Source organism: Seriola dumerili, unplaced genomic scaffold (assembly GCF_002260705.1).
Source record: "Seriola dumerili isolate Sdu_G_001 unplaced genomic scaffold, Sdu_1.0 BDQW01000493.1, whole genome shotgun sequence".
NCBI classification, from domain to species: domain Eukaryota; kingdom Metazoa; phylum Chordata; class Actinopteri; order Carangiformes; family Carangidae; genus Seriola; species Seriola dumerili.
Genome location: NW_019174748.1, coordinates 35,998 through 63,059, shown reverse-complemented (window position 1 = coordinate 63,059; position 27,062 = coordinate 35,998). Strand labels below are relative to the sequence as shown.

The following is a 27,062-nucleotide window of genomic DNA, read 5'->3' as shown; positions in this document are numbered from 1 at the left end:
ACCAACGTCAGAGTCCAGACACGATGAGGTTCTAGGTGAGTAACATGCTATCATTCACTTTGAAAAGTAAGACTTGTCTATACCAATGATTAAATCAGACCTACAGTGTATACATGTTCATACTGCTGATTCTTAATAATGAATATACCACTACCTATAATGTATTTTACAGTATATCCATATTTGTATTACTGAATTTGTTGGTTACATAGTGTGTAAATTGAATTCATCATACCTCTAGTTGTTTACCCCTCATTTCTTTGCATTTACATTTCATAATATTCATACAGTATTTATTTTTGCATATTAATATCTGTCCTCACAATTTATTATACTCACACAACAGACCTCACATGTTTGAACATGAAGAACTTGTATGATCAATTCCGGTCTAATCACCACCAATGATGATCCAGCACCTGCCTTTTCTTCTGCATCTGTCCTCATCAATCAACAACCACATTACATCAAATACCTTGAGGTATTATCCCTGCACATGACAGATATTGTCTATACTGTGATCTTTTGCACATCCCCTAATCAATACCTTTTGCACATCTTGACCAGCAGGAGTTTTGTCATTCTAAAACACTTAAATTGCTGCCTCACCACTAATTGTGTGTGTGTGTATTAATCTCTTCTACAAATTTGTCACATGTACCTGTATCATTTATTCATAAAGTCTTGTTTTTATTACAGTATATGCTAAATGAGGTTTAAATGGATGACTGGTATACTTTATGTTCTGAAGTCCTTAGAATGCTTCAAAAACATTTCAGTCAAAAGAGCAGCTGCTTATGATGTTTTTCCTTTTGTGTTTTCATAGGGATGGCAGAATCCACCTCAGGCAAGAACCACATGTTGCAGAACCCAGCAAGAAATGGTAAGTCATGCACATGACTCCACCCCGTATGTGTATATATGTTCAAATTAGGGTCAAAATGACTGAGCTTGTAAAGTGACCTTAACTAATAATTCCAAAGTTTGTAGTTGGAAATCAACATTTGTTAACCTGTAAAATAAATCTGCATGACAAATTCAAGTTTCTGTATGTGTAGAAGAGGTTTGTATTAAAGTCTGAATGTAAATTATGAACAAATGATCAGTGAAGTTAAACCAAAACATGTAAAAGGACGAAATGGTCTTGTCAACATCTGTGTCCTGACACAGAGGAAAACTGTAGAGTTGTGTGCCGACTTTTAGTTTTCTGCTGTTTTGATTTATTTTTCTTGAACAAATGCAAATCTTTGTTCCGCCCAACCCCCCCCCCCCCCCCCCCCCCCCCCCACCACATGCACAAACTTGACTTTCTCATGCAGATTTATTTCACAGGTTTAAAAAGGTTGACTTGAACTACAAAATGAGTTAAACGATTGTTAATTTTTGTTAAAAGCAGTTTGTATTTTGTGTAATTACATTTCCACACAGATCATAGTCCAATGTTTAAGATGAGTTAAAATAATCTGTTTATTACATTTAAGTTGTCGTCATATTGAATGCATCAGAAAACAATGTGGATGTGATTATTTGACTTGAACAATTAAAATACTTGTTTGGAAACTTGCTGTGTCTGATTTGTTGTTAAGGAACTTATGATGGAGTAATGCGGAACTACTCAGTAACAACTGTTTATCACTCCACTGACGAAAGCTCTACAAATAGTAAACTACCATGTAAATGTAAGGTTTAACATAGCCTGCTTTATGCTGAGAGATGTGTGTTAGTTAGCAGGAGATGTTTTTTAAAAACAAAACTGTTGTTGGCTGATCCAGAGGATCTCCTGGGAGGAGTGGAGGCTCCACTGTTGGAGGACGTATCTGCTGGATTCTCTCTGCGTCCAGGACATAAGGAGACACAGAGGCGCCACCTCAGCTGCATTCAGGACCCACCAGGTGTGCTTTATGTATATCAATTCAAATTGGGGTCAAAATGATTTTGAGCTTGTAAAGTGATGTTTACAAATAATTCCAATGTTTGTTGTTGTGAATCAACCTTTGTAAACCTGAGAGATAAATCTGCAGGAGAAATTCAAGTTTGTGTATGTGAAACAATTGCGCTTGTGTCAAAGAGATTTGTATTTGTTGAAAGTCTGAATCAAAACTCAACTGATCAGTGTTGAGGTTGAACAAAGACACTGTAAAAGAAGTGGTTTTGTCAGCATCTGTCGTGATAGAGAGGAAAACTGTGAAACTCTGTTCAAAAGTTCCCACAGTGTGACACTGAAGTGACAAGGATCAAAATTTGTACTGGTCAGTGTCACACTAGGAATGTTGCACACTGAGTTTTACAGTTTTCTGCTTTTTATCTCTGTACACAGATGTCCACAAAAGCATTTCTTCTTTCCCTGTGTCTTTGTTTAACCTCACCACTGATCATTTGTTCAGTTTTGATTCACACTGTCTTAACAAATGCAAATCTATTTGCCACAGGCACAATTTGTTTTCACATGCACAAACTTGAATTTCTCATGTAGATTTATTTTCCAGGTTTACAAAATTTGATTTACAACTACAAATATTGGAATTATTAGTAAACATTACTTTATAAGCTCAATCATTTTGTGCCTAATTTGAACCGGGGGCTAAGTCGGGGGCGCGAGCTAGCCGAAATACAACAGATGGAGATCTTGATCATGACATCATCACTGTGGCTGCTTCACACACTTTGAACTAAAGTTCTGGACAGATCTTATATTGCACCTTTACAGCACAACCACCACCTTACCAATTGACATCAGCATATTTTTTGATCCTTCATTGTCAGTGTTGTCGGACAACATTTAAATATTTCTACTATTTATGTTGTTACTATTGTGAAAATTCATACCATATGTGCTCTATAAAAACCATCAACAAAGTTAAAGCAAGAGCTTCATAAATAACTTTATTGGACATTATAAACTACACTAATTTAAATAATTTACAACACTGGAAACATGTATAAAAGAATAATAAATGGATTAATTAAATATTATAGTGTACAATTTACAATCAGCTAACTATTTAAAATCAAAAAATATTGTGGATGAAGTTAAAGCTGAATTTCACTGTAATATGTAAGTTTGCTTTATAAAAAGTAGTTGAATCAACAGTGCAACAGAATTTTTAGAAACAAGTATAATCATTATTCATCATAGTTCATAGTCCTAATGTGTGAGACAGTTAATATTTATTTGCTCCAGTAACAATCTCCCTCTACATAAGTGATGCTGTTGGAACAGTACACTGATATTAACTATAATGGCTGAGGACTATGAAATATGGACTCTAATGTTTTAAACTATTGACAGTTTGTTACAGTTACAGTGAAGTCCAAAAGTCATGTGATTGTATGTCTGACATGAGGCAGAGAGTGTAATACGACAGTGAGGGTGTAGGGAACAAGGAAGAGCATAGCTGATAAGACTGAACAATGTTATGGCCACAAGTGTTACATTAAAAAATACTATATTATCATATAAGACACTGTGTCTATGTTTGGGAAGAGAAGATCTTCATGTGTGGATACTGCAGGTGGAGGTGGTGCAGGGCCTCCATCATTGCTGCAAGAGGTTGTAGGTGTCCCCAAAGATCCAGACCTTGGCTGGATGGAAGAAAACATTATAATAGAGAGAAATCATATCAATATCATATCAGAGATGTATATTTTACATGTGTTTCGTGTGTATGTTTCATGTATGTTGTGTATATGTTGTGTGTATGTTACATGTATATTACCATCAGAAATATGATTCTGAATCAAAAACATTTGTTTATTTTAGTGCAGAAACATCAACGTTAGAAATACACAGAAATATAAAACATAGACACATGGACAGAAATATGTGGACAGGTGAACACATGACACAATGATCATGAATCTGCTTTTTCTATGATCTTTGTGTTGAAACAGGAAAGAGGTAATAAAATATACCTTAATTATTTAATTTCATCTTATTTTAAGTTCATGAGGAGTTTGGTATCTTACAACCTGCTGTCTACCTAACAAGTTCAATTTAAAGGGTGAGAGATTGTTTTTTTTCTCAGCAGTTTAAAAATATCCTCATAACAGTAGGCTGGACCCATTAAAAACACTTAAAACGTAACACAAAACATTAACACATCCAAAAATTATTTTTTATTAAGATCTTTTAAGGTATAATTAAGGGATGCTTTCATTTTATTTGATTATTTTTTACACTGAAACCCCTTACACCATGCAGATAACTGTAATCAATCTTAGTAAGAATACCTTAATATCATTATTAATGTGTAAATCAATGGGATTTTAAAGTGAAAGTGCAGTGATTCAGTTTTGAAACAAACTGTTGTCTGACACAATGGTTTCCAACCTGAGCATCACAACCCTTTATAGGGTCTCAGATAAATCTGAGGGGTCAACAGGTCATCACAAGAATAAAAAAAGAAAAACATATTGATGTTATTATATAACTTTTCAATATCTAATTGAAATTAATCTGTCTCCTTACAGACAGGAAACTGAGGGTTGTACCTGCAGCTGCAGACATGCCTGTGAGCAGGGCAGCAGAAAAACTACAGACTAGGATTCTTCTGTCTCTGTAAGGACCCTTTTATTGTGAAAGATACCACTTCCTGTTCACCTTGTCTGAATAATATGTCATTCAGACAGAAATCACTCATCTTTCTCCTTCTATAGTTTTTCTTCTTCTACTGATTTAATTACTAACTCAGAATTAACTCAGTAGCTGTTCATGAGCATTCAATTCATATGACATGATCTTCCTCAGATGGAGTTGTCCAGTTGGAATCAATAGAGGATAATTACAAGAGATCGAAAGCTTTATAACAGCTGCATACTAAATGGACCTTTGATGTGTTTTGTTGGTGATTTCCAGAGATTGAGTTGTTTTCAAAATAAAAACTGAACTTCTTAAATCAGGATCAGGATCTGACTCTGGCTGGAAAAGATTGGGATCATACTGGTTTTTGGTGGAAGCAAATCATAATCATAATAATAATAATAAGACACATCTTATAAACAACTGAACTACCATACAGTATTTGCAGATCTAATTTGACTTCTTGACACTTCATCCTGAGTTTAGAGGTTTGGGTCACATGATTGACAGAGTGTAACCTGATCGTACGGAGAATTTAAACAACCCAGTCTGGAATGATTTTTTTTAGATCTGAATTTGCTCAAAATGAAAACACACACACACACACACACACACACAGCTCAGACTCTGATCCTGGACAAGCTGCAGCCAGTTTCACTGACCATCCAGACACACTTCATCAGTTTTTCTGCCTGAAATATTAAATCGTGTCTGAACCAAACTGAACATGAATGAATGAATGAATGAATAATTGAATGAACAAATGAGGAGGTTTAAAAGCAGTGATGCAGCTGCAGCACAGGAGGAGCTTTAGGTTAAAAGTTGTTTCTGAATGTCCTGTTTCTGACAGAAGACCATCTGAACACACCTGCTGTGATTGGTCCATGTGTTAGACTCCGCCCATACAAAGCTGTGTCCGACTCCTGATTGGTTAAGATTCTGTGATCACATTAGCTGGTTCAGTTTGATTCGGTTCAGGGGCACGTCCAGTCTGAACGTATGGTGGGTGTGTCCGAGGTTTTATCCAATCAGCAGACGTGTATATAAACACCAGCGTGCATGTGTGACACAACAGAGTGTTCAATGCGCCACCGTTTCTGTGTAAATGAGTGTTTTGTCGAGGCTGAACATGCCCCAGGTTTCAAAGATACTCCTCTCTGTCAGCAACTTTACTACACCCCTGACCAATCAGAGAGGACCCCTATTACCATGGTAACAACACACGTACACCACAGGTCTGTAAATTTAGATCAGGACATCTATATTCTTTTATCAGGGGAAAAACTGAGTCATCATTTCCACAGGTTCCTGCGATGAACAAAACAGTTTACAATTAAGTGATAAATAATAAAGATCAGTAATGTTTGTATAAATCACTGTATGGTTTTGCTATTTGAGTCTTTCAAGCCAATTGACATCAGCATATTTTTTGATCCTTCATTGTCAGTGTTGTCGGACAACATTTAAATATTTCTACTATTTATGTTGTTACTATTGTGAAAATTCATACCATATGTGCTCTATAAAAACCATCAACAAAGTTAAAGCAAGAGCTTCATAAATAACTTTATTGGACATTATAAACTACACTAATTTAAATAATTTACAACACTGGAAACATGTATAAAAGAATAATAAATGGATTAATTAAATATTATAGTGTACAATTTACAATCAGCTAACTATTTAAAATCAAAAAATATTGTGGATGAAGTTAAAGCTGAATTTCACTGTAATATGTAAGTTTGCTTTATAAAAAGTAGTTGAATCAACAGTGCAACAGAATTTTTAGAAACAAGTATAATCATTATTCATCATAGTTCATAGTCCTAATGTGTGAGACAGTTAATATTTATTTGCTCCAGTAACAATCTCCCTCTACATAAGTGATGCTGTTGGAACAGTACACTGATATTAACTATAATGGCTGAGGACTATGAAATATGGACTCTAATGTTTTAAACTATTGACAGTTTGTTACAGTTACAGTGAAGTCCAAAAGTCATGTGATTGTATGTCTGACATGAGGCAGAGAGTGTAATACGACAGTGAGGGTGTAGGGAACAAGGAAGAGCATAGCTGATAAGACTGAACAATGTTATGGCCACAAGTGTTACATTAAAAAATACTATATTATCATATAAGACACTGTGTCTATGTTTGGGAAGAGAAGATCTTCATGTGTGGATACTGCAGGTGGAGGTGGTGCAGGGCCTCCATCATTGCTGCAAGAGGTTGTAGGTGTCCCCAAAGATCCAGACCTTGGCTGGATGGAAGAAAACATTATAATAGAGAGAAATCATATCAATATCATATCAGAGATGTATATTTTACATGTGTTTCGTGTGTATGTTTCATGTATGTTGTGTATATGTTGTGTGTATGTTACATGTATATTACCATCAGAAATATGATTCTGAATCAAAAACATTTGTTTATTTTAGTGCAGAAACATCAACGTTAGAAATACACAGAAATATAAAACATAGACACATGGACAGAAATATGTGGACAGGTGAACACATGACACAATGATCATGAATCTGCTTTTTCTATGATCTTTGTGTTGAAACAGGAAAGAGGTAATAAAATATACCTTAATTATTTAATTTCATCTTATTTTAAGTTCATGAGGAGTTTGGTATCTTACAACCTGCTGTCTACCTAACAAGTTCAATTTAAAGGGTGAGAGATTGTTTTTTTTCTCAGCAGTTTAAAAATATCCTCATAACAGTAGGCTGGACCCATTAAAAACACTTAAAACGTAACACAAAACATTAACACATCCAAAAATTATTTTTTATTAAGATCTTTTAAGGTATAATTAAGGGATGCTTTCATTTTATTTGATTATTTTTTACACTGAAACCCCTTACACCATGCAGATAACTGTAATCAATCTTAGTAAGAATACCTTAATATCATTATTAATGTGTAAATCAATGGGATTTTAAAGTGAAAGTGCAGTGATTCAGTTTTGAAACAAACTGTTGTCTGACACAATGGTTTCCAACCTGAGCATCACAACCCTTTATAGGGTCTCAGATAAATCTGAGGGGTCAACAGGTCATCACAAGAATAAAAAAAGAAAAACATATTGATGTTATTATATAACTTTTCAATATCTAATTGAAATTAATCTGTCTCCTTACAGACAGGAAACTGAGGGTTGTACCTGCAGCTGCAGACATGCCTGTGAGCAGGGCAGCAGAAAAACTACAGACTAGGATTCTTCTGTCTCTGTAAGGACCCTTTTATTGTGAAAGATACCACTTCCTGTTCACCTTGTCTGAATAATATGTCATTCAGACAGAAATCACTCATCTTTCTCCTTCTATAGTTTTTCTTCTTCTACTGATTTAATTACTAACTCAGAATTAACTCAGTAGCTGTTCATGAGCATTCAATTCATATGACATGATCTTCCTCAGATGGAGTTGTCCAGTTGGAATCAATAGAGGATAATGACAAGAGATCGAAAGCTTTATAACAGCTGCATACTAAATGGACCTTTGATGTGTTTTGTTGGTGATTTCCAGAGATTGAGTTGTTTTCAAAATAAAAACTGAACTTCTTAAATCAGGATCAGGATCTGACTCTGGCTGGAAAAGATTGGGATCATACTGGTTTTTGGTGGAAGCAAATCATAATCATAATAATAATAATAATAAGACACATCTTATAAACAACTGAACTACCATACAGTATTTGCAGATCTAATTTGACTTCTTGACACTTCATCCTGAGTTTAGAGGTTTGGGTCACATGATTGACAGAGTGTAACCTGATCGTACGGAGAATTTAAACAACCCAGTCTGGAATGATTTTTTAACGATCTGAATTTGCTCAAAATGAAAACACACACACACACACACACACACACAGCTCAGACTCTGATCCTGGACAAGCTGCAGCCAGTTTCACTGACCATCCAGACACACTTCATCAGCTTTTCTGCCTGAAATATTAAATCGTGTCTGAACCAAACTGAACATGAATGAATGAATGAATGAATAATTGAATGAACAAATGAGGAGGTTTAAAAGCAGTGATGCAGCTGCAGCACAGGAGGAGCTTTAGGTTAAAAGTTGTTTCTGAATGTCCTGTTTCTGACAGAAGACCATCTGAACACACCTGCTGTGATTGGTCCATGTGTTAGACTCCGCCCATACAAAGCTGTGTCCGACTCCTGATTGGTTAAGATTCTGTGATCACATTAGCTGGTTCAGTTTGATTCGGTTCAGGGGCACGTCCAGTCTGAACGTATGGTGGGTGTGTCCGAGGTTTTATCCAATCAGCAGACGTGTATATAAACACCAGCGTGCATGTGTGACACAACAGAGTGTTCAATGCGCCACCGTTTCTGTGTAAATGAGTGTTTTGTCGAGGCTGAACATGCCCCAGGTTTCAAAGATACTCCTCTCTGTCAGCAACTTTACTACACCCCTGACCAATCAGAGAGGACCCCTATTACCATGGTAACAACACACGTACACCACAGGTCTGTAAATTTAGATCAGGACATCTATATTCTTTTATCAGGGGAAAAACTGAGTCATCATTTCCACAGGTTCCTGCGATGAACAAAACAGTTTACAATTAAGTGATAAATAATAAAGATCAGTAATGTTTGTATAAATCACTGTATGGTTTTGCTATTTGAGTCTTTCCAAGCGTCCACTCAGGTTTTAAAACAGAGCTTCTAACAAACAGAGGAGAGTTTATCACACTAAAAAACTACGTAATAACTAATATAGCTTCATTTGAACTGAACGCAGATTCTTTAATCTGACAGGATTCCTGACTGAGTGTGACAGAGTTATGTGTTGCTGTGCACGGGACCATGAAAAAAAGATATATATCCGTATGTATCCAATATCCGTTTAAATGTACGCTTCATGTAGAATCTTTTCACCTGTTTATCTTCCCGTGAAAACAGCACTTTCCTTTGGCACTACACTTTTCAACCGCTGAACAATCATATTCCTAACCTCTCCTCCTGTTTTAATGAGCCGTTTGTCTTGAGATGTTTGTCTTGAGATGTTTGGTTGAAGTTGAATGAATTATCCAAAAAAAAGTTGAATCGAGGGCAACCGGACCTGGTTGTAGATACTTTAAGACGTTTCACCTCTCATCCAAGGCTTCTTCAGTTCTGGCTGACTGGTGAGGAGACCCAGGTATCTAGCCTCTCAGAGTTTTTGGAGTCATATGAGGCCAAGTGTGAATGGTTGTTAAATTTCCTGGCAAAGGAGGAAAGGACAGTAGGTTGTAGGTGGGGAACAGGTGGTGTCATAGACTTCCTCTGGTTTCTCTCTCAACAAAGATGTACATTTTTTGTTGGTTCAGTTTCAGTTTATCTGCATGTTAATGAGACTGAACATTTGAACACCAGAGCTTCATGCTGTCACCTGAACACAGCGCTCAGAGTCAAACTGTACAAACCTCTGATCAGTTTCACTCTTTCACTTTGTTGTGATGACAATACATCCTTCTGAGAACTGCCTGTCTGAAAACTCCAGATTTTCACAATTAAAGTCCAGTGGATAGTTTTATCTTGAAGATCAATCAGTGTTTATGTGTGTGTGTTTAGCCATGTGATCTTCCTGACGATGATGTCATCAGGCTCTGTACAGGGATTGGTCGGCAGCAATCTGAGAAGAGAGAATAAAACCATCAGGTGTGCTTCCACAAACTGAAGGTTCAGTGCCTTCCTCAAGAGAATCAACAGCTGTTATTGATCACACTTTAATCTGAGCCACTTTGATCTGGTTCACTATCTATTTTAGCAGCAGCAATACATAGTAAAACAGTCATACATAGATCATCAAGTCCAGATTCAGATTTGAAGACAAACTCCTGGGGCCTAACCTCAACTTCAACACAGCTGTAAACACCTATACCTGACTATACTGGACTGTACTTGACTATATCTGACTGTACCTGACTGTTCCTGACTGTACTTAACTGTACCTGACTGACCTGACTGTACCTGACTATATCTGACTATACCTGACTGTACCTGACTGACCTGACTGTATCTGACTGTTCCTGACTGACCTGACTATATCTGACTGTACCTGACTGTACCTGACTGACCTGACTATATCTGACTGTACCTGACTGTACCTGACTGACCTGACTATATCTGACTGTACCTGACTGTTCCTGACTGTACTTGACTGACCTGACTGACTTGACTGTATCTGATTGTACCTGACTATACCGGACTATAGCTGACTGTATCTGACTGACTTGACTGACCTGACTGTACCTGACTATACCGGACTGTACCTGACTATATCTGACTGTACCAGATTGTACCTGACTGACCTGACTGTACCTGACTGACCTGACTATATCTGACTCTACCTGACTGTACCTGACTGACCTAACTGTATCTGACTGTTCCTGACTGACCTGACTGTACCAGATTGTACCTGACTGACCTGACTGTACTTGACTGTACCTGACTGACCTGACTATAGCTGACTGACCTGAGTGTACCTGACTGACCTGACTATAGCTGACTGACCTGACTGTACCTGACTGACCTGACTATAGCTGACTGACCTGAGTGTACCTGTCTATATCTGATTGTAAGAGACTGACTTGATTGTACCTGAGTTTATCTTTCTGTACCTGTCTCTCTGTGATAACATAATGTAATAACGATGTGGATGATTATGATTATTATTATTCTAAAAGCCTATTCTAAAAAGAATTGAACCATCACCCTGCAGTGTTAGTGCCTTGCTTGAGAGGACACAGAGCAACTACACTGTTAACATACACATGAATCATTAACCAGCAGCTGAAATATTCATCAGAATCTCTATAAATATCTGCAGCAGCTTCCAAAAGTCAGGATTCATCACATCCTATTCATGTTAGGTCCACCCACAGGTCATATACAGAAAGTGTGCCTACTGACCATATAAGGACATAACCTCCCCTACTGACCATATAAGGACATAAACTCACCTACTGACCATATAGGGACATAACCTCACCGGACAAGGACATAAAAAAAACTGTCAATCATCAGACTGAATAAAAAATAATAAAGACCTACAGTGACTCAGCCTCAGTTCTGAGTAAACCAGGCTCTAACTCTTGAGAGCCTACAGCATACAACTGAGGCTGATGAGAATGTCAGTAGTTTTGCAGTTATTTGGTCATAAATCAAATGTATTGGAGAAATTGAAATGTTAATCTAATGAAATGTCAGAGGATCACCAAAGTTTTTACAGTTCATCTTTTAGTGCAACATGAATGTCCGAACCACATTTTATCACAATCCATCCAACAGTTGTTGAGATTTTTGGTCTGGACCAAAGCGGTGTAGATGAAGTGAATGTTTTTACTGTGGTTTTATTTGTTGATCTGTGTGTATCAGTGTGTACTGTGGTGTTTCAGTACCTGTAGTCTGTAGGATTACTTAGTATTAATGCAGTATTACTGCGTTCTGTCAGGTTCAATCTTTGTCTCTCCGTTTTGTTTCTCACTTGAAGATTTCTGAGACAATCTGGCAGCCTGGACAACAGCCTGCAACACAGCAACACAGCAACTGTAGGGCAACACAGCAACTGTAGGGCACCACAACAACACAGCAATCAACAGGTGACACAGTAAAGCTGAGTTGAGACCTTGAAGCTCCTCTTCCTCTTCTGGACGTTCTGCTCAGGATGGAAAATGATCACGTAAACCTTCGGCATATAGAGCATCCCAAGAGAGACAGACGCACTGAGAGACATGGAGACAGTCAGGGTGCCCGTCTGGATAAACATCTGAAGAGACAGAGATAGACACAGTGAGGAAGAACCTCCTGAAGAACTAGTAGGACCTTGTTAATATTTACAGAACAGCTCCAGTGCTCCGTAGCATGTGACACCATTGACGACTTGAACCACCTGTAGAATTTCCCCAGTAACCTCTAGAACCTAACCTCCACCTAAAGGAACTGTTGTGCATTTAAGTTCTGCCTTTGCTGTTCCTTGTTTCCAACAACACAGACCCCAGGGTTATAGAGACACAAACATCCCTCCATCATGATGAGATGGCGATCCCTCTGCTTCAATAAGTCACCTGTCTGTACAACAAACACAACAAATGCTGGTGATTCACAGAACACACACACACACACACACACACACGCACACACACACACACACACACACACAGACTGCTGCCTGTTTCCATTGTGTTTCTTTATTATAGGGATTTAAGTTTGTGTGTGTCTGCTAAGCCATTAGACAATAGCAGAACTCCTACATGTCTTACATAGCTGTAAAAACCTCAACACACACTCTGAGTGTTAATCCTCCTGCAGCTCTGTGTTTGTTCTGTCCTTTTCAGATAGAAAACATACTTCTTCCCTTCTTTTATTTTCTGTGATGCTCCTCAACTCTGAGACTCAAACAGAAGAAATGAGGAAAGGGGACTGAATCTTATCACAGAGAAGCAGGAGGAGGATTTCCTATGATTTTAATTCTAATTCTAGTTATTACTTCTCTCTCTTTCCCTCTCTTTCCAGGATTCCTGGGATTCCTCTTCCCTATGATAGAGCTGCTGTTTTCTCTGTATATTCCTCGTTGCTGTGTCCTCGGGGTGGAATAGCTTCTGAGAGGTGAAATATCTTTGTACATTTCCAGAGATACCATCAGCTGAACACCTGATCAATATAAATACTATAAACTGATATTAAATTATCTGATATAAACGATCTATGAACTAATATTAAATTAACTATAAACTGATATTAAATGATCTATAAATTGATAATCTAAATGGCAGAACCAGACACATGGAGATGAATCATCTGTTAATTATTTTCTTTTCTTTGCTCTTCTGGTTAAATCTCTTGTGTTTCAGTCTGATGCTGCTGTTTCTCTTCGTGTTATTTCTGGCTTTATTGTCTCTTTTTATCTAGTTGCTGAAGCTCTTTGTAACAGTGGTTTTAACGAAGTTATTATTCTATAATGACATCCTGTGTTGGATTATAATCTGTATAATCCATCTGTTCCTCTCTGCCTGGAAATGACTGCACTTTGTGTCTAATTCTGCTGTTGTGTATCTGTTGTCCCTCCCTGAACTCACACTGAACTGACTCACTGATTTATTTTCTCCTCACAGGAAACTAAACTGTCTGTGACTCTGAGTTCACCATGTTTCTACTGTGTTCACACGCAGCTCATTTCTCATCCACTCAGTAAATTGTGTTGTGGTCATAAATCTCCTTCATGTATGACATGGTGCCTCAGTTACTGATCACACCACCAGCAGTGATGGACTGTATGAGAGGCTCTGACTGTTCACACCCAGCCGCCTGTTTCTTCCTGTTTCCCATTCCCTAATTGATTTTTCTTTTCCCTACTCCAGGTCTTCACGTTCTCTGTGGACCTGAATCTATCTGTCCTACTGCTCCTCTGTTCTGAGTCCTGTTTCTTGTTGGTTGAACTTGCCGTTTGGGTCCTGCATCTGTTACCCCAGTTAAGTGGGCTCAATGAAGACAACAGAGTCTTGTCTATGTCATCAGAGTTGGAGACGGGCCAGATGACACACATTGTCTCATTTAGAGCAGAAACAGCTGAATCCCCAGATTTACTGTTAAGTTCTGCTTTAAGAAGAATTCAGTATGAGACCAGAAAGGATCTCAAACAGGGTGTCTAGTGGTTGGGGTGTGAGCCATGTGATCGGTGCGTCCACTAGGGGGGACCACAGTTCAGTTACTGGCTGGGAGAACATTTGTTGCATACCCCTCCCCCACCCGTTTACTGTCTCTGGACTGTCGGATATGAAATGAAGTCAAAAAAAGAGTCTAAAACAAGTTCAGCGGACTGTTACTCAGCACTTGTACAACCCTGATCCAGTCTGACTCTGGTCTGGTTCAGCATGGTACTCCAGTCTCTCCTGGTGTTGGGCTGGCTCTTACTTTCTCTGTGGACTGGGCGGTACCAAAGAAGATTGGTACAAAGGCAAGCCAGACGATACAGGTGGTGTACATGGTGAAACCGATTGGCTTTGCCTCATTAAACGTCTCCGGGACACCACGGCTCTTCACCGCATACACCGTACACGTCACCTAGCAACAGAAACAGCACAGGTTACCTGGCAACACAGACAGTACAGACTTCTACAACATTTCATACAAGTTCTCTGTCACAGATAAATGACAGATCGGCAATAACAGATCAATACTTAATCAATACGTTACCATGAGCACGATACTGTAGCTGAGGCAGCAGATGATTGACAGGTCGGACATGTCACACTTCAGGATGCCTCGGGCCAGGTCAGGGTTTGGGGGGCGGAGCTCCTCATAATCGATGGTGGTGTGAGGGGGGATGACGGCGAACCACACAAACACACCAAGGACCTGACACAAACACACACAGATACACGGACAGATGAACCTGAGTCATGTGATGAGCTGCTGCAGTCAGTATTAGGAGGTCATGTGACCCTTGTGCTCTCACCTGGACGGAGATGAGGATGAAGGTGATGGCGAGCTGGGACGTGGGGCTGATGAATTTGGGCGGTGTCACCGACCTCTTGCCCTGTTCAAAGATGCGGTAGATGCGATTGGTTTTGGTCAACATGGCAGAGTAGGTGATGGCCATGCCAAGGCCCAGCAGGAGGCGCCGGAACGCACAAACCACCACACCTGGCTCCGCAATCATCAGAAATGTGATCAGGTAGATCAGGAAGATACCTGCAGACAGACAGAATGGAAGGCGATGTCATCATTTCTATCATCAGGAAACCAGACCTGGTTTTAACCTGCTGAGTCAAATCCCTGTGTGAATATGAATGGTTTAATCATGGTTTAAATCTAGTTTAAATCTGGTTTGAATCTGGTTTAACCCTGGTTTAAGTCTGGTTTGTGCTTGATCATGGTGGGAACAGTTGGGTTTCTCTCTGGAAAAGTTTTGAGGAGTATGTCAACTACAAGTTGAGAAACCTTCCCTCGACCTGAATGACCGAAAGAGTCAGACATCACCTTTAATGGTCCTGGCACAAGAGCTCCCTGCTGGTCTCTTCCAGCCACTGCCCGGTACACCTGTGGTCCCATCTCACCAGTCTATGCAGCTGCCTGTGCTCCCTTCAGCCCTGGTTTCTCTGCCTGTTACTGTCTTTGGCCTGCCGTAGTACCTGTCAGTATTTACCTGTCAGCAGTACTCAACTGCCGGTAGAACTCACCTGTCAGAAGTACATAGCTGAGCTCCCTTCCTGATGCCCTGACAATGGGCGTGTCGTTGAAGCGGATGAAGGTGATCACCACAGCGCTGGTTGCTAGGATACCAAGCATGGCGAGGGAGGCGGGAACAAGGGCCCAGGGGGAGTTCCACTCCAGTTTGATGATCGGGGTCGGACGACAGGCGGTTCTGTTGGGGACAGGGCGCATGTCTGACGGACATGTCTCACAGGTAAACTCATCCAGCTGGTACTGATACCCATCACAGAGCTGCAGACAGGTCAGAGAGAAAGACAGGTAAGAGAGAGATAGGTCAGAGAGACAGAGAGGTCAGAGAGAGAGAGACCAACAGGTCAGAGAGACGGGTCAAAGAGAGAGAGAGACAGACAGACAATGACAGATAGGTCAGGGAGAAAAACAGATCTTTCCTTCAGGATTATCAGTGGTAGTATGACATCATGAGGATAGATGTGATCATGTCACTCAGACTATCACTCAGCCTGTCTCGCAATGTCTCCTGTCATGGGGGCCCCAGAGAGTGAGACAGTAATATCTGAACCATTAAGACTAAAAGTCCAAAGCCACCGTTTGAAACCAGAACCACTGACCCTCTGAGGAGCTGGACTACAGCTGGTCTGTTTCTGCTCTGTTTCAGTTGTCAGGTGTTTTCATGGCGATGTTTTACCTCACAGTGCCAGCAGCAGGGGACACCCTTCACCATCTTCTTCCTCTCTCCTGGTCTACAGGGAAAACTACAGATGGACTCAGGAACTGATCTATCTCCTCCGGACCACTGCATCTCATCCAGCTGACAGAGAGACAGGTAAAGAGAGAGAGAGAGAGACGGGTCAGAGAGAGAGAGAGAGAGACAGGTAGAAACAGACAGTGACTTAGCGTGAGACAGACTAAAAACCAGCTGATGTCATTTAATGTTTTTTGTTTTTCATGTGTCTGTTTTGTCCAATTAGCTTCTTACGTTGAGTCTCAGGTTATTGGTCCATTGGCCGATTACACGGTATCCGGGGTGGCTGTGATTGGTCATCTGAAACTGAAAGATGTCGTAGCGACCGGGAGCATCTCCATTCTCATTGAACAAAACACTTGTACCTGCACTTCCTGTTGGACACAGACAGACAGACAGACAGGCAGGCAGACAGACAGACAAGTAGATGGAAAGACAGAAAGACAGACAGACAGGTAAGCAGACAGACAAGTAGACAGGCAGAGAGACAGGCAGAGAGACAGACAGGCTAAAGTGAGACTATTTAAATCAAATATCAGAGATTTCAGTTCATCAGTAACGTCTTCTTCTACACGTTTTATCTCTCTTCTTTTAATGTGAATAAAAACATGTGAGGGATGTTTTCTTCTTCTTCTTTCAGTGTTCAGCAGCTGCTCACTTTAATTATTAACACACACATACACACACACACACACACACACACACACACACACCACACACACACACACACACACACACACACAGTGTCCTCAGAGGAAACATGCAAAGTGCATTAACTTATTATCTCTCTAAATAAAGAAAAACCTGCTGTGACCAACCTGCTGCTCAGACCTGTACCTGAACCACAACAGAATTGAACCACATCAGAACTGAACTAGAACGGAACTGAACCAGAACCAGAACTGAACAGAACAGCGTCTTGATTTGTCTGTAAACTGTGACATTTACATACATCAGTCTGCTTCAAAGAAACTAGTTAGCATGTGAGCATGCTAACATTAGATGGTCAGCAGTAAACGCAGCATCCAGCTGAGGCTGATGGGAATCTCATTAGTTCTGCAGGTATCTGATCATAAACCAAAGTGTTGGACATTTCTTTCTTTACTACAGTTAAACAGACCTTTATATTATCTTTGATGTTCAATCCCAGCTTCTTTTAGAGACTATTAACCAATAATCTAACTAATAAACTAATAATAATATTAACTGACAACGTAGTTGACGGACTGTTTTACCCTAAAATCAGAGGATCTGTTGACTAAGAACCAACAAGCTGCTGAAACACCAGCCGCCTGACCATCAGTTGTCAGGCCACCGGTGTCAGCCTTAGTCCTGATGTCCTTGTTAAGGTTTCCATCTGTTCTCTTTGAGCAAATGTGAAGTTCATTAAAGTCAAACTCCCAAAATACAGCAACATCCTAACTACAAACACACATCTACTGAACTGGTAAATATTCAGCCAACGGAGAAGTCGAGGACTCGTGTAGCGAGATGAGCAGTCAGTGAGACAGGCAGAGGGACAAACCGGTTTCATGGCGTGCAGTTCTGGCTCTTACAGATTAAATACTCTCACTCTTCCAGCTGCTGCAGCTTCTCGTCTTAATAAAATATGGATTTGATGTCTCACAGGATGAAGCTGCTGCAGTTTGTTCCGCTGCTTTGAAAATCTTTGAAAACCTCATCCTGGCCTGAACGGTTCTGGTTTGTCCTGATGGACTTTAAACCGACTGAACAAAGTGTCTGAAGACTCTCTGACTCTTACAATACAATCTCAATTCACACCTGGACTGTACCGACTGTTAGATGACATCCAGGTGAATTAACCTCAACAAGTGTGATGTTTGCAGGCAAGATGAGGTATTAAATCTCTCAAGCTTGTTCTGATGTTCTGGCGCTTACCCCTGAGCTTCCTCCTAGTTGGACATGCCTGGAAAGCCTGTCTACATGGAGGAGCAGTGGTTCTCCTCCTCCTTGTCCTGGATCTCTGAGCCCAGTCTCCCAGACTGAGTCCACTATCTCATTGTTTCAGACACTACTCCGAGACCAGGACCACAACAGAGAACTGGAACAGAGATCCCCTGGTGAGTCCAGAGTAATCTCCTTCAAGAGCAGCTCCCTCTGAACCACAACAGTCCATATCACTGCTGACTCTGAACCAGGCCATCTTTTTATCTCACCATCATCTGACCCTCACTAGTGCACCAGACCCTGAGATACTTGGACTCCTTCACTTGGGGCAGTGACTTGACCTGAAATGCACAATCCACTGGTTTCCAGCAGAGTACCAGGACCTCATACTGGGCGGTCCTGACTCTCGTACAGCTGCTTCTCACTGAGCTGTAAACTGTCCCAGTCTGATGAAACCAACAGAACCACACAGATACAATCCTGAGGCCACCACACCAACACTCTCCACACCTCGACTACCACTTCAGATCCTGTTCATGAAAACCACAAACTGAATCTGGGACAGGGGCAACCCAGTAGAGTCCAACAGGTAAGGTCAGAAACCTTCTCCGAGTCCACAGACCACATGTAAACTGGATGGACAAACTGCCTTGACCCTTGCTGGATCCCTACGAGAGTAAACAGCTGGTCTACTGATCCAGGACCAGGACAGAATCCACATCTGACAGAAGCTTTCCCAAGGAAGTGGAGCAGAGCACAACCTCCATTCCACAGTTACTGTCCCAGACCTCCAGAAAACAACCAGGACTCAAGTCTAGAGTCATCAGAAAGAATCTGCTTTCTCTGGAGGACGTGTCAGTCAGGCTCTCCTTTGACTGTCCAATAATATCCTCAGTCCAAGTCAACAGTTCTGGGCCAAGCCTCACCTCCCGTCTCGGCTCATCTGATGAATGTTCAGAGCCAGAACCTTGAGGATGATTGAAAGCCCTTCACCCTGAACTCCATCCACAGCTGAGTTTTTTTGCTTTGGTGACCACTGAGACTGCAGTACTTCTGACTTCCTGATACCTGTCTGTTGCTCCAGGAGTCTCCTGAACCATTCAAACCTGAAAGGACTCCTTCACTTCTGGTGTCCACCAGCAGGTTCTTCACTTGTCGCCACAACAGACACCAATGACACTCTGACCGCAACTCTGAGCAGCTGTCCCAGACTTCATGTTGCCAGCCTTCCCCTGGGCAAATGGGACATACCTCTGAAGGTGGGATTTTAAGATCCTGCTGACAGGAGATGAAATCACCACAAAGTTGATCACTGATCTTTGGCTCAATTATAACAAAACACCACTCAGGTTCACATCAGACCCTTCCTCCCTCCAGGTTTGTCCATTGTTACCCACGGGTTGAAATCCTCCAGTAAAAGTATGGAGCACTGAGACAGTGTTACTCTGAGGAGACATCACAACACAGCAGCTCTCGGGACACCTGAGTACCACCACATCCCTCCAGAGATTGGTTTCCAGAGTTGGTCCTGTGAGTAGAACTGAGCCCAGTTATACCTGGTTGGTACAGGTCCGCCTCCTGCACCACCTCTGGGTCCCAGTGGGTGATATTCCTTTTCCTAAGAACCAGCTAACAATGGCAAGGGTGACGCCAGTCTCTGAAGGTGGTGGGTCCATTGGGTGGCAGCACAATGTAACTGTGGGGCTGTGTCTGACCAGGGCCCGCTCATCAAGGCCTGGCCAACAGACGCGCACCAGTGAGCTTTCCTCCTCAAGTTCAGGAGGGGGGCGCTGGTTTCCCTGTTCCAGGTGGGGTGCTACATCTCAGATGTTGCTCTAATGTATATTTTTATTTTTCAGGGGGTTTTCTTACCATTAAAGTTGACGGATCTAATGTAGTTGAGCAGTGAGCGTCCCTCCACAGGGTCCATATTGCCGCAGACTCCGGAGCTGCCCGGACACAGGTCCTGGTGCATGCTGTGCAGAGCATGAGCAACAGCGTAAACCGCATCGATCACAAATTGGACCTTCCCCTCCTGCTCATAGGACGAGTCCCGACCGATCCTCTCCTCACCTGTAGGGACACACACCATGTCACATGACATCCCACTTAATCTGTCTGTTAGGCCCACCTCAACACGCAGGCCCTGCCCCCACAGGTGTGGCTATACCTGTACATTTCTTCTTGTCAGGGTCCAGTTTGATTCCAGGTCGGGTCAGTTTACACCTGAAGTCATCCTCCCAGAACTCAGCGAACCAGATGTTCCTGCGGTTGTTCTCCAGAGAACGAGACATGAAGTACTGATCGAAGCCTGGAGAACAGACACACAACAACACACTCAGTAACACACAATGTCAGGTCCTGCATGTTTGCAGCCACTCCTGAGTCCTGAGTCCTGAGAGTGGGACTGAGACAGAGACTGTGAATTAGGTCAGGCCTGTTTGACTCCAGTTCCTGTCCATCTGAGGTCAACCTGGTCATGACTTCTCTGCCTGCCCAGTGAGAGAGCAGGTTTATCTGTATAATAATAATAATAATAATAATAATAATAATAATAATAATAATAAAGGTGAGCTGAGACTTTTTGCCCCTTGGCTTCAACTATGTGCCCAGATGCTGCCACCCACGTAACACATAGACAGATACACAGTAATAAACAGTTACAGACAGTAACACAGTGTTTTTGTTTTTACCGTCTATCGACGCTCGTTTCTGGAGGATGGTGACCGCGCCCTCTGCCACATCTTCCAGCTCTGTGATTGGTGAACTTTTTGCCCCCCAGCTGTCTGACCCCACAAACAGGAAGTGACCTGTCAGATTAGCACGCTTGGCCGCTTCAAGGACACACCTACCAGGAAGAGAGGGGAGGAGTCATGTGAACATAAAGCTTGACTTGATGTGATCTCTGATCTCAGGTGTGTTTGATGTATGTTTTTACCTGATGTCGTCCTCGTTGGCAAAGATGATCACTCCTCTGGCGTTACTTGTCTCCATCAGGCGTCTGATGATCTTATCAAACTCTCCATCTGTCGGCTCACGAGGAATCTTCACAGACTGAGCGATACATACCCCACCTGAGAGAGAGACAGACAGATAACACCCTGCCTGAGTGAGAGACAGACGGGTAACACCCCACCTGAGAGAGCAAGGACAGGTAACCAATCACCTGAGAGAGAGAGACAGACAGGTAACACCTCACCTGAGAGAGAGACAGACAGGTAACGCCCTGCCTGAGAGAGGGAGACAGGGTTTTCTAACTGTGGCTTGGCAGCTGTTTAGAATCTGTCTTCAGCACAGAAGAGACCAGACCAGACTAGACCAAACCAGAACCCTAACATACCGGCTTCTCTGGAGATCTGCATGAAGGCGTCGACGCCGCTCTCTCCGTAGTTTCCCTCGGAGGCCAGCGTGGAGACATAGTTCCAGCCCAGAGCTTTGACGATGTCCAGCATGGTCTGAGCCTGGTACGAGTCCGGAGGAACCACCCGAGAGAAGAAGTCGTATCGGTTGTTGTCACTGAGCTCTGGAGCTGTTGACGCATAGCTCACCTGAGGGATCTGGGAGACAGATCAATAATCAATAACCAGGAAATGTGTCTGTAACATTTTATGACAAAGAAAACACTGAGCTTTTGAATTCATGTTGAAATCATAGATTCTGGTGGACTCAGGTGTGTTTGTCTGGTTGAACCTGTCAATCAAACTGGTTGGACTAAACACCTGCACAGAGGCCACCTGAGGACCTGAAGAAATAGGTCAAGGTCTGGTCCACAAACATCCTTCAGTCAGTGCTGAGGGTCAAATCAAACACATACACACCACAGGTCAAACTGTAAACAGTGGTGGAGCATGCGCAAACACACACACACACACATATTCTTGTACTTGTATCTTTGTGAGGACGCTCATTTACATGAATCATTGTCCAGGCCCTTACCCTAAAACCAGGTCTTCACCATAAAACAGCCCTGTGAGGGAGTGAGGAGCAGCCAACATGTCCTCACACTGGTCCTCACAAAGATAGAAGTACAAGTGTACACACACACACACACACACACACACACACAGAGGATTAGTGTTGTATAACAGCATGAATGTGTGTCAGAGCTTCAATAAACTGAATAACAATCACATTAGTGCACAAGACTGTGTGTTAGTGTGTTTGTGTGTGTGTGTTTCCGTGTGTGTGAGCGTGCAGCTTAATGAAGGACTCCACATTAACAAGCTCCTAAAAGCAGACCTCGTTATGACATCTTCATCATCATCATCATCATTGTCAGAGAGACGCTTCAGTGGAGCGAAACAAACCTGAATATCAAATGCTGTGACATCACAGATCCTCAGTCAATGATTGGTCAGCTGTGTGCAGGTGAGAGAGTGGGCGAGTCTGAACGTGGCAGAGATTCTCTCCATATTTAAACCATCACACTGATGATGGTGTCACATGATCTCAGAGTCGCTGCTGATTGGTTAAAGAAGAATAATTCTGTACCAGCTGAAACTATCTGTCATCACATGGTCCTGGACCTGCATGTGGACCATGTGGTGTCGTGTGGTTGTCGTGTGGTGTTGTGTGGTTGTTGTGTGGTGTGTGGTTGTTGTGTGTTGTCGTGTGGTTGTCGTGTTGTTGTTGTGTGGTGTTGTGTGGTTGTTGTGTGATGTGTGGTTGTTGTGTGGTGTGTGGTAGTTGTGTGGTGTTGTGTTGTGTGGTGTTGTGTTGTGTGTTGTGTCGTGTGGTTGTTGTGTGGTGTGTGGTTGTTGTGTGGTGTTGTGTTGTGTGGTGTTGTGTTGTGTGTTGTGTCGTGTGGTTGTTGTGTTGTGTGGTGTTGTGTGTTGTTGTGTGGCGTGTGGTTGTTGTGTGTTGTTGTGTGGTGTCGTGTGGTTTATGTGTGGTTGTTGTGTGGTGTTGTGTGTTGTTGTGTGGCGTGTGGTTGTTGTGTGGTGTTGTGTGGTTGTTGTGTGGTGTTGTGTTGTGTGCTGTTGTGTGGTGTTGTGTGGTGTTGTGTGTTGTTGTGTGGTTGTTGTGTGGTGTTGTGTTGTGTGTTGTTGTGTGGTGTTGTGTGGTGTGTGTTGTTGTGTTGTGTCGTGTGGTTGTTGTGTGGTGTTGTGTGGGTGTTGTGTGGTGTGTTGTGTTGTGTGTTGTTGTGTTGTGTGGTTGTTGTGTTGTGTGGTTGTTGTGTGTTGTTGTGTTGTGGTGTTGTGTTGTGTGGTTGTTGTGTTGTGTCGTGTGGTTGTGTTGTGTTGTGTGGTGTTGTGTAGTGTTGTGTGTTGTTGTGTTGTGGTGTTGTGTGTTGTTGTGTTGTGGTGTTGTGTTGTGTTGTGTGGTGTTGTGTAGTGTTGTGTGTTGTTGTGTGGTGTTGTGTTGTGTGGTTGTTGTGTTGTGGGGTTGTGTTGTGTGGTTGTTGTGTTGTGGGGTTGTGTTGTGTGGTTGTTGTGTTGTGGGGTTGTGTTGTGTGGTTGTTGTGTTGTGGGGTTGTGTTGTGTGGTTGTTGTGTTGTGGGGTTGTGTTGTGTGGTTGTTGTGTTGTGGGGTTGTGTTGTGTGGTTGTTGTGTTGTGTGGTTGTGTTGTGTGGTGTTGTGTAGTGTTGTTGTGTGGTGTTGTGTTGTGTGGTTGTTGTGTTGTGTGGTTGTGTTGTGTGGTGATGTGTAGTGTTGTTGTGTGGTGTTGTGTTGTGTTGTGTTGTGTGGTTGTTGTGTGTTGTTTTGTGGTTGTTGTGTGTTGTTGTGTGGTTGTTGTGTGGTTGTTGTGTGTTGTGTGGTTGTTGTGTGTTGTTGTGTGGTTGTTGTGTGGTGTGTTGTGTGGTGTTGTGTGGTTGTTGTGTGGTTGTTGTGTTGTGTTGTTGTTGTGTTGTGTTGTGTGGTTGTTGTGTTGTGTGGTTGTTGTGTTGTGTGGTTGTTGTGTTGTGTGGTTGTTGTGTTGTGTGGTTGTTGTGTTGTGTTGTGTGGTGTTGTGTGGTGTTGTGTGGTTGTTGTGTGTTGTTGTGTGTTGTTGTGTGGTTGTTGTGTGTTGTTGTGTGTTGATGTTAAATGACCTCCCCAGTGAAACTTGTTCAGTCTCTACGATCTGGTCATCAACACATCAGTGTGTGTTTCTGGTGTGTGTTTGTCTGGATTGATCACATGATGATGTAATACACACACTGATCACCTGAGCCACTCCTGATGAAAGATTTCACATCAACTTGACCCACATGACAGATATCTGTATTGATCTGTCTCTGTATTGACTGGAAGTGATCAGTTATCAGATACTTCTGAAAATATCCCATGATGCATCTGTTCCTCAGTGTTTCTGCTGTTTTTAACAGGCCTCTGTTATAATAATATAATAATCTGCCGAAATCACACACACACACACACACACACACGCACACAGAGTCATTAGAAGCTTTCATTAGAGATAGTCAGTCATCCAGACACAAACTGTCTGTTTAAAACATTAATCCAGCAACCAGACTGTTTCATCCACTCACTGTCTGTCTGTTAACCCATCTCACTGTTTACCTGTCTCATTGTTCACCTGTCTGTCTGTTCATCTTTCTCACTGTTAACCTGTCTGTCTGATTGGGGTCTTATGTCTGTTCATGTCCTGATCCCCTTCAGTTCTTGTCCCAAAATCATTGTAAGTTTAAAGGTTGGTGTCAGGTGGTCTCAGTAGGACACTGGTCATGGTCTCAGTAGGACACTGGTCATGGTCTCAGTGGTCTTGGTCTGAAAAGTTTGGGGCTCACAGTGTGACTTGGTGGTCTTGCGTTTGCTGGGTCTTGTAAAGGGCTTGGAGGATCAAGGGTCTCAGGGTCAGGGTTCTGGTTGAGGGACTGTGCAGAAGACTCTGTGAGGGTCTGGTGGTGTGAAGCCATGTTATGGCCAGTCCTCCTGGGTCTGTTGATTCTGTGGCCAAGATCCTGGACTGAACTCCCACACAGGATAGTACTGATGGTGTCTGTGTGTTCACCTGTCTGTCTGTTCACAACCACATGAACACAATGACTGCACACGGTGTGTTAACATCCACACACACGTCTCTGTAAACACACTGTACATCTGTTACTGTACAGCTCAGCAACCAGCAACTTGCATGTTACCTGTATATTCACAGGTGTATTACTTGTGTGTTACCTGGATATTCACACGTGTGTATTACCTCGAAGAGGCGCAGAATGTTGGCCACCATGATGGACACGGAGCTGGCAGACGCTCCGATCACGCCCACCACCCTCTCTGGTTTGCGGATGATTGGCGGCTCTCCGTTGGAGCAGCGGATGTCGGATGTGTCTTTCTGGATCAGCGCCTGGACAAAGGTGAGAGACTGTTCCAGGGCGTAGGTGTCTCTGGAGCAGGTGTCCAGGATCCGGGCCCCCAGCGTGATGTTGGGCAGGACTTCAGGGTCGCTGTTGATCTGGTCCAGAGCGTACAACATGGCCTCCATACGGTGGATCCCTTTCTCCTTCTTCAACTCACCACAGGGCAGCCCGTGGGGGCCGCGAGCGTGGATGGGGAACAGCCCCCCCAGAGTGATGTCACCAGGTATCTTTATAGAGTGGGGGTGGAAGTGCTGGTGGGAGGCGCTCACCTGGATCACCTCTTCACCAATCCAGAACCATAGAGAGAGCAGGAGGCAGGGCCATAAGGACGAAGGACGGGATGTTCGTCCAATCCTGAGTAAGATGTGGTGATGATGATGATGAAGGTGGGGGAGGGGGGAGTGGGCAGGGCCTGATGATGTCATACTGAGGTATGTTCAGGTGAGAGTTTTCATCCTGCTGTGAACACCTAGAGACCAATCCATCAATCAGTTTGATTTTCAGTGAATCAGGTTGACAGTCAGACACTTTTCAATAATCACCTGTGTGATTATTGATTATCCTCAAGCTGATGATTGTTCTGTGTTTAAATGTAATTGAATCTGTCTGGACTCTTTCTGTCAATCTCAGAACACCTGAGTTTGGAGTTTGATCTAGAGTTCTAGAAAAGATGAAGAGAAAAAAAGGAAAAGAGAGTCTGTGTTTGGTTCAGTGTGTTTCACTCCTGAACCTGAGCTGAGTGTCTTCAGCTGTCGACTCTTACAGTCCGAGGTTCACAGAGATTGATTAGATCATGAACAATGATCTCAAATTGAGGTAATAAACTCAATATATGAAATAATCGTTTTCACTATCAATTAATCTGAAGATTATTTTCTTGATTAATCGATTCATTGTTTAGTTAAAAAAATATCTTCAACAGTTTGAAAAGTCCGAAGTCTTTTTTGTCCAGAAGACAAAGATCCAGATGAGATAGCACCTGTCTTCAGAGGACGGAGGAGCTTTTACTGATCAATCATCTCTATCATCAATAGATCAAAAAACAGCTGCTAAGACATTTCCTGTTTATTGACTAATGAATTGACATAACTCTAGCATCACGTATTTTTGAATGTTTGATTTAATTTATCATGATAATCAATCATCAATTAGTTAAAAAAAAAAAGCAGCTATATCAAGTTACCGTGTCTCTTCAGTTCACACGAAGCTGCCGAGCTTTAACAGAATCAGGATGTTTAAACCGCTTTCATTCCGTCACTTCGTTAATTTACAAACAACCAGAGCGGAACTTACCGGAGCAGGACCCGTCTCCTCCCGGTCTCATCACAGTCCTCAA

General features: G+C 42.2%; 1 protein-coding gene across 1 annotated transcript; it reads right to left on the bottom strand.

Annotated features, from left to right (window-relative positions):
* Positions 1-12,034: 12,034 nt before the first annotated feature.
* Positions 12,035-26,151, bottom strand: LOC111235416 (metabotropic glutamate receptor 6-like). The gene is made up of 14 exons (XM_022763878.1): positions 25,567-26,151; positions 21,764-21,980; positions 21,362-21,497; positions 21,117-21,271; positions 20,594-20,734; positions 20,296-20,496; positions 16,750-16,889; positions 16,459-16,581; positions 15,779-16,043; positions 15,055-15,290; positions 14,793-14,954; positions 14,511-14,660; positions 12,226-12,366; positions 12,035-12,124 (listed from the first exon to the last, which is right to left on the bottom strand). Exons 1-14 carry the CDS (start codon positions 26,149-26,151, stop codon positions 12,035-12,037), a joined length of 2,742 nt encoding a protein of 913 aa, XP_022619599.1.
* Positions 26,152-27,062: the final 911 nt, after the last annotated feature.

Bases quoted from the DNA above. Each gene is read 5' to 3' on its own strand.
- LOC111235416 (XM_022763878.1), bottom strand. From the start codon at position 26,151: ATGACATCATCAGGCCCTGCCCACTCCCCCCTCCCCCACCTTCATCAT. The intron at 20,497-20,593 runs GTATAGCCACAC...GTGTCCCTACAG, and splicing joins TGACAAGAAGAAATGTACAG to GTGAGGAGAGGATCGGTCGG. The intron at 14,661-14,792 runs GTAACGTATTGA...TTCTGTTGCTAG, and splicing joins GCTACAGTATCGTGCTCATG to GTGACGTGTACGGTGTATGC.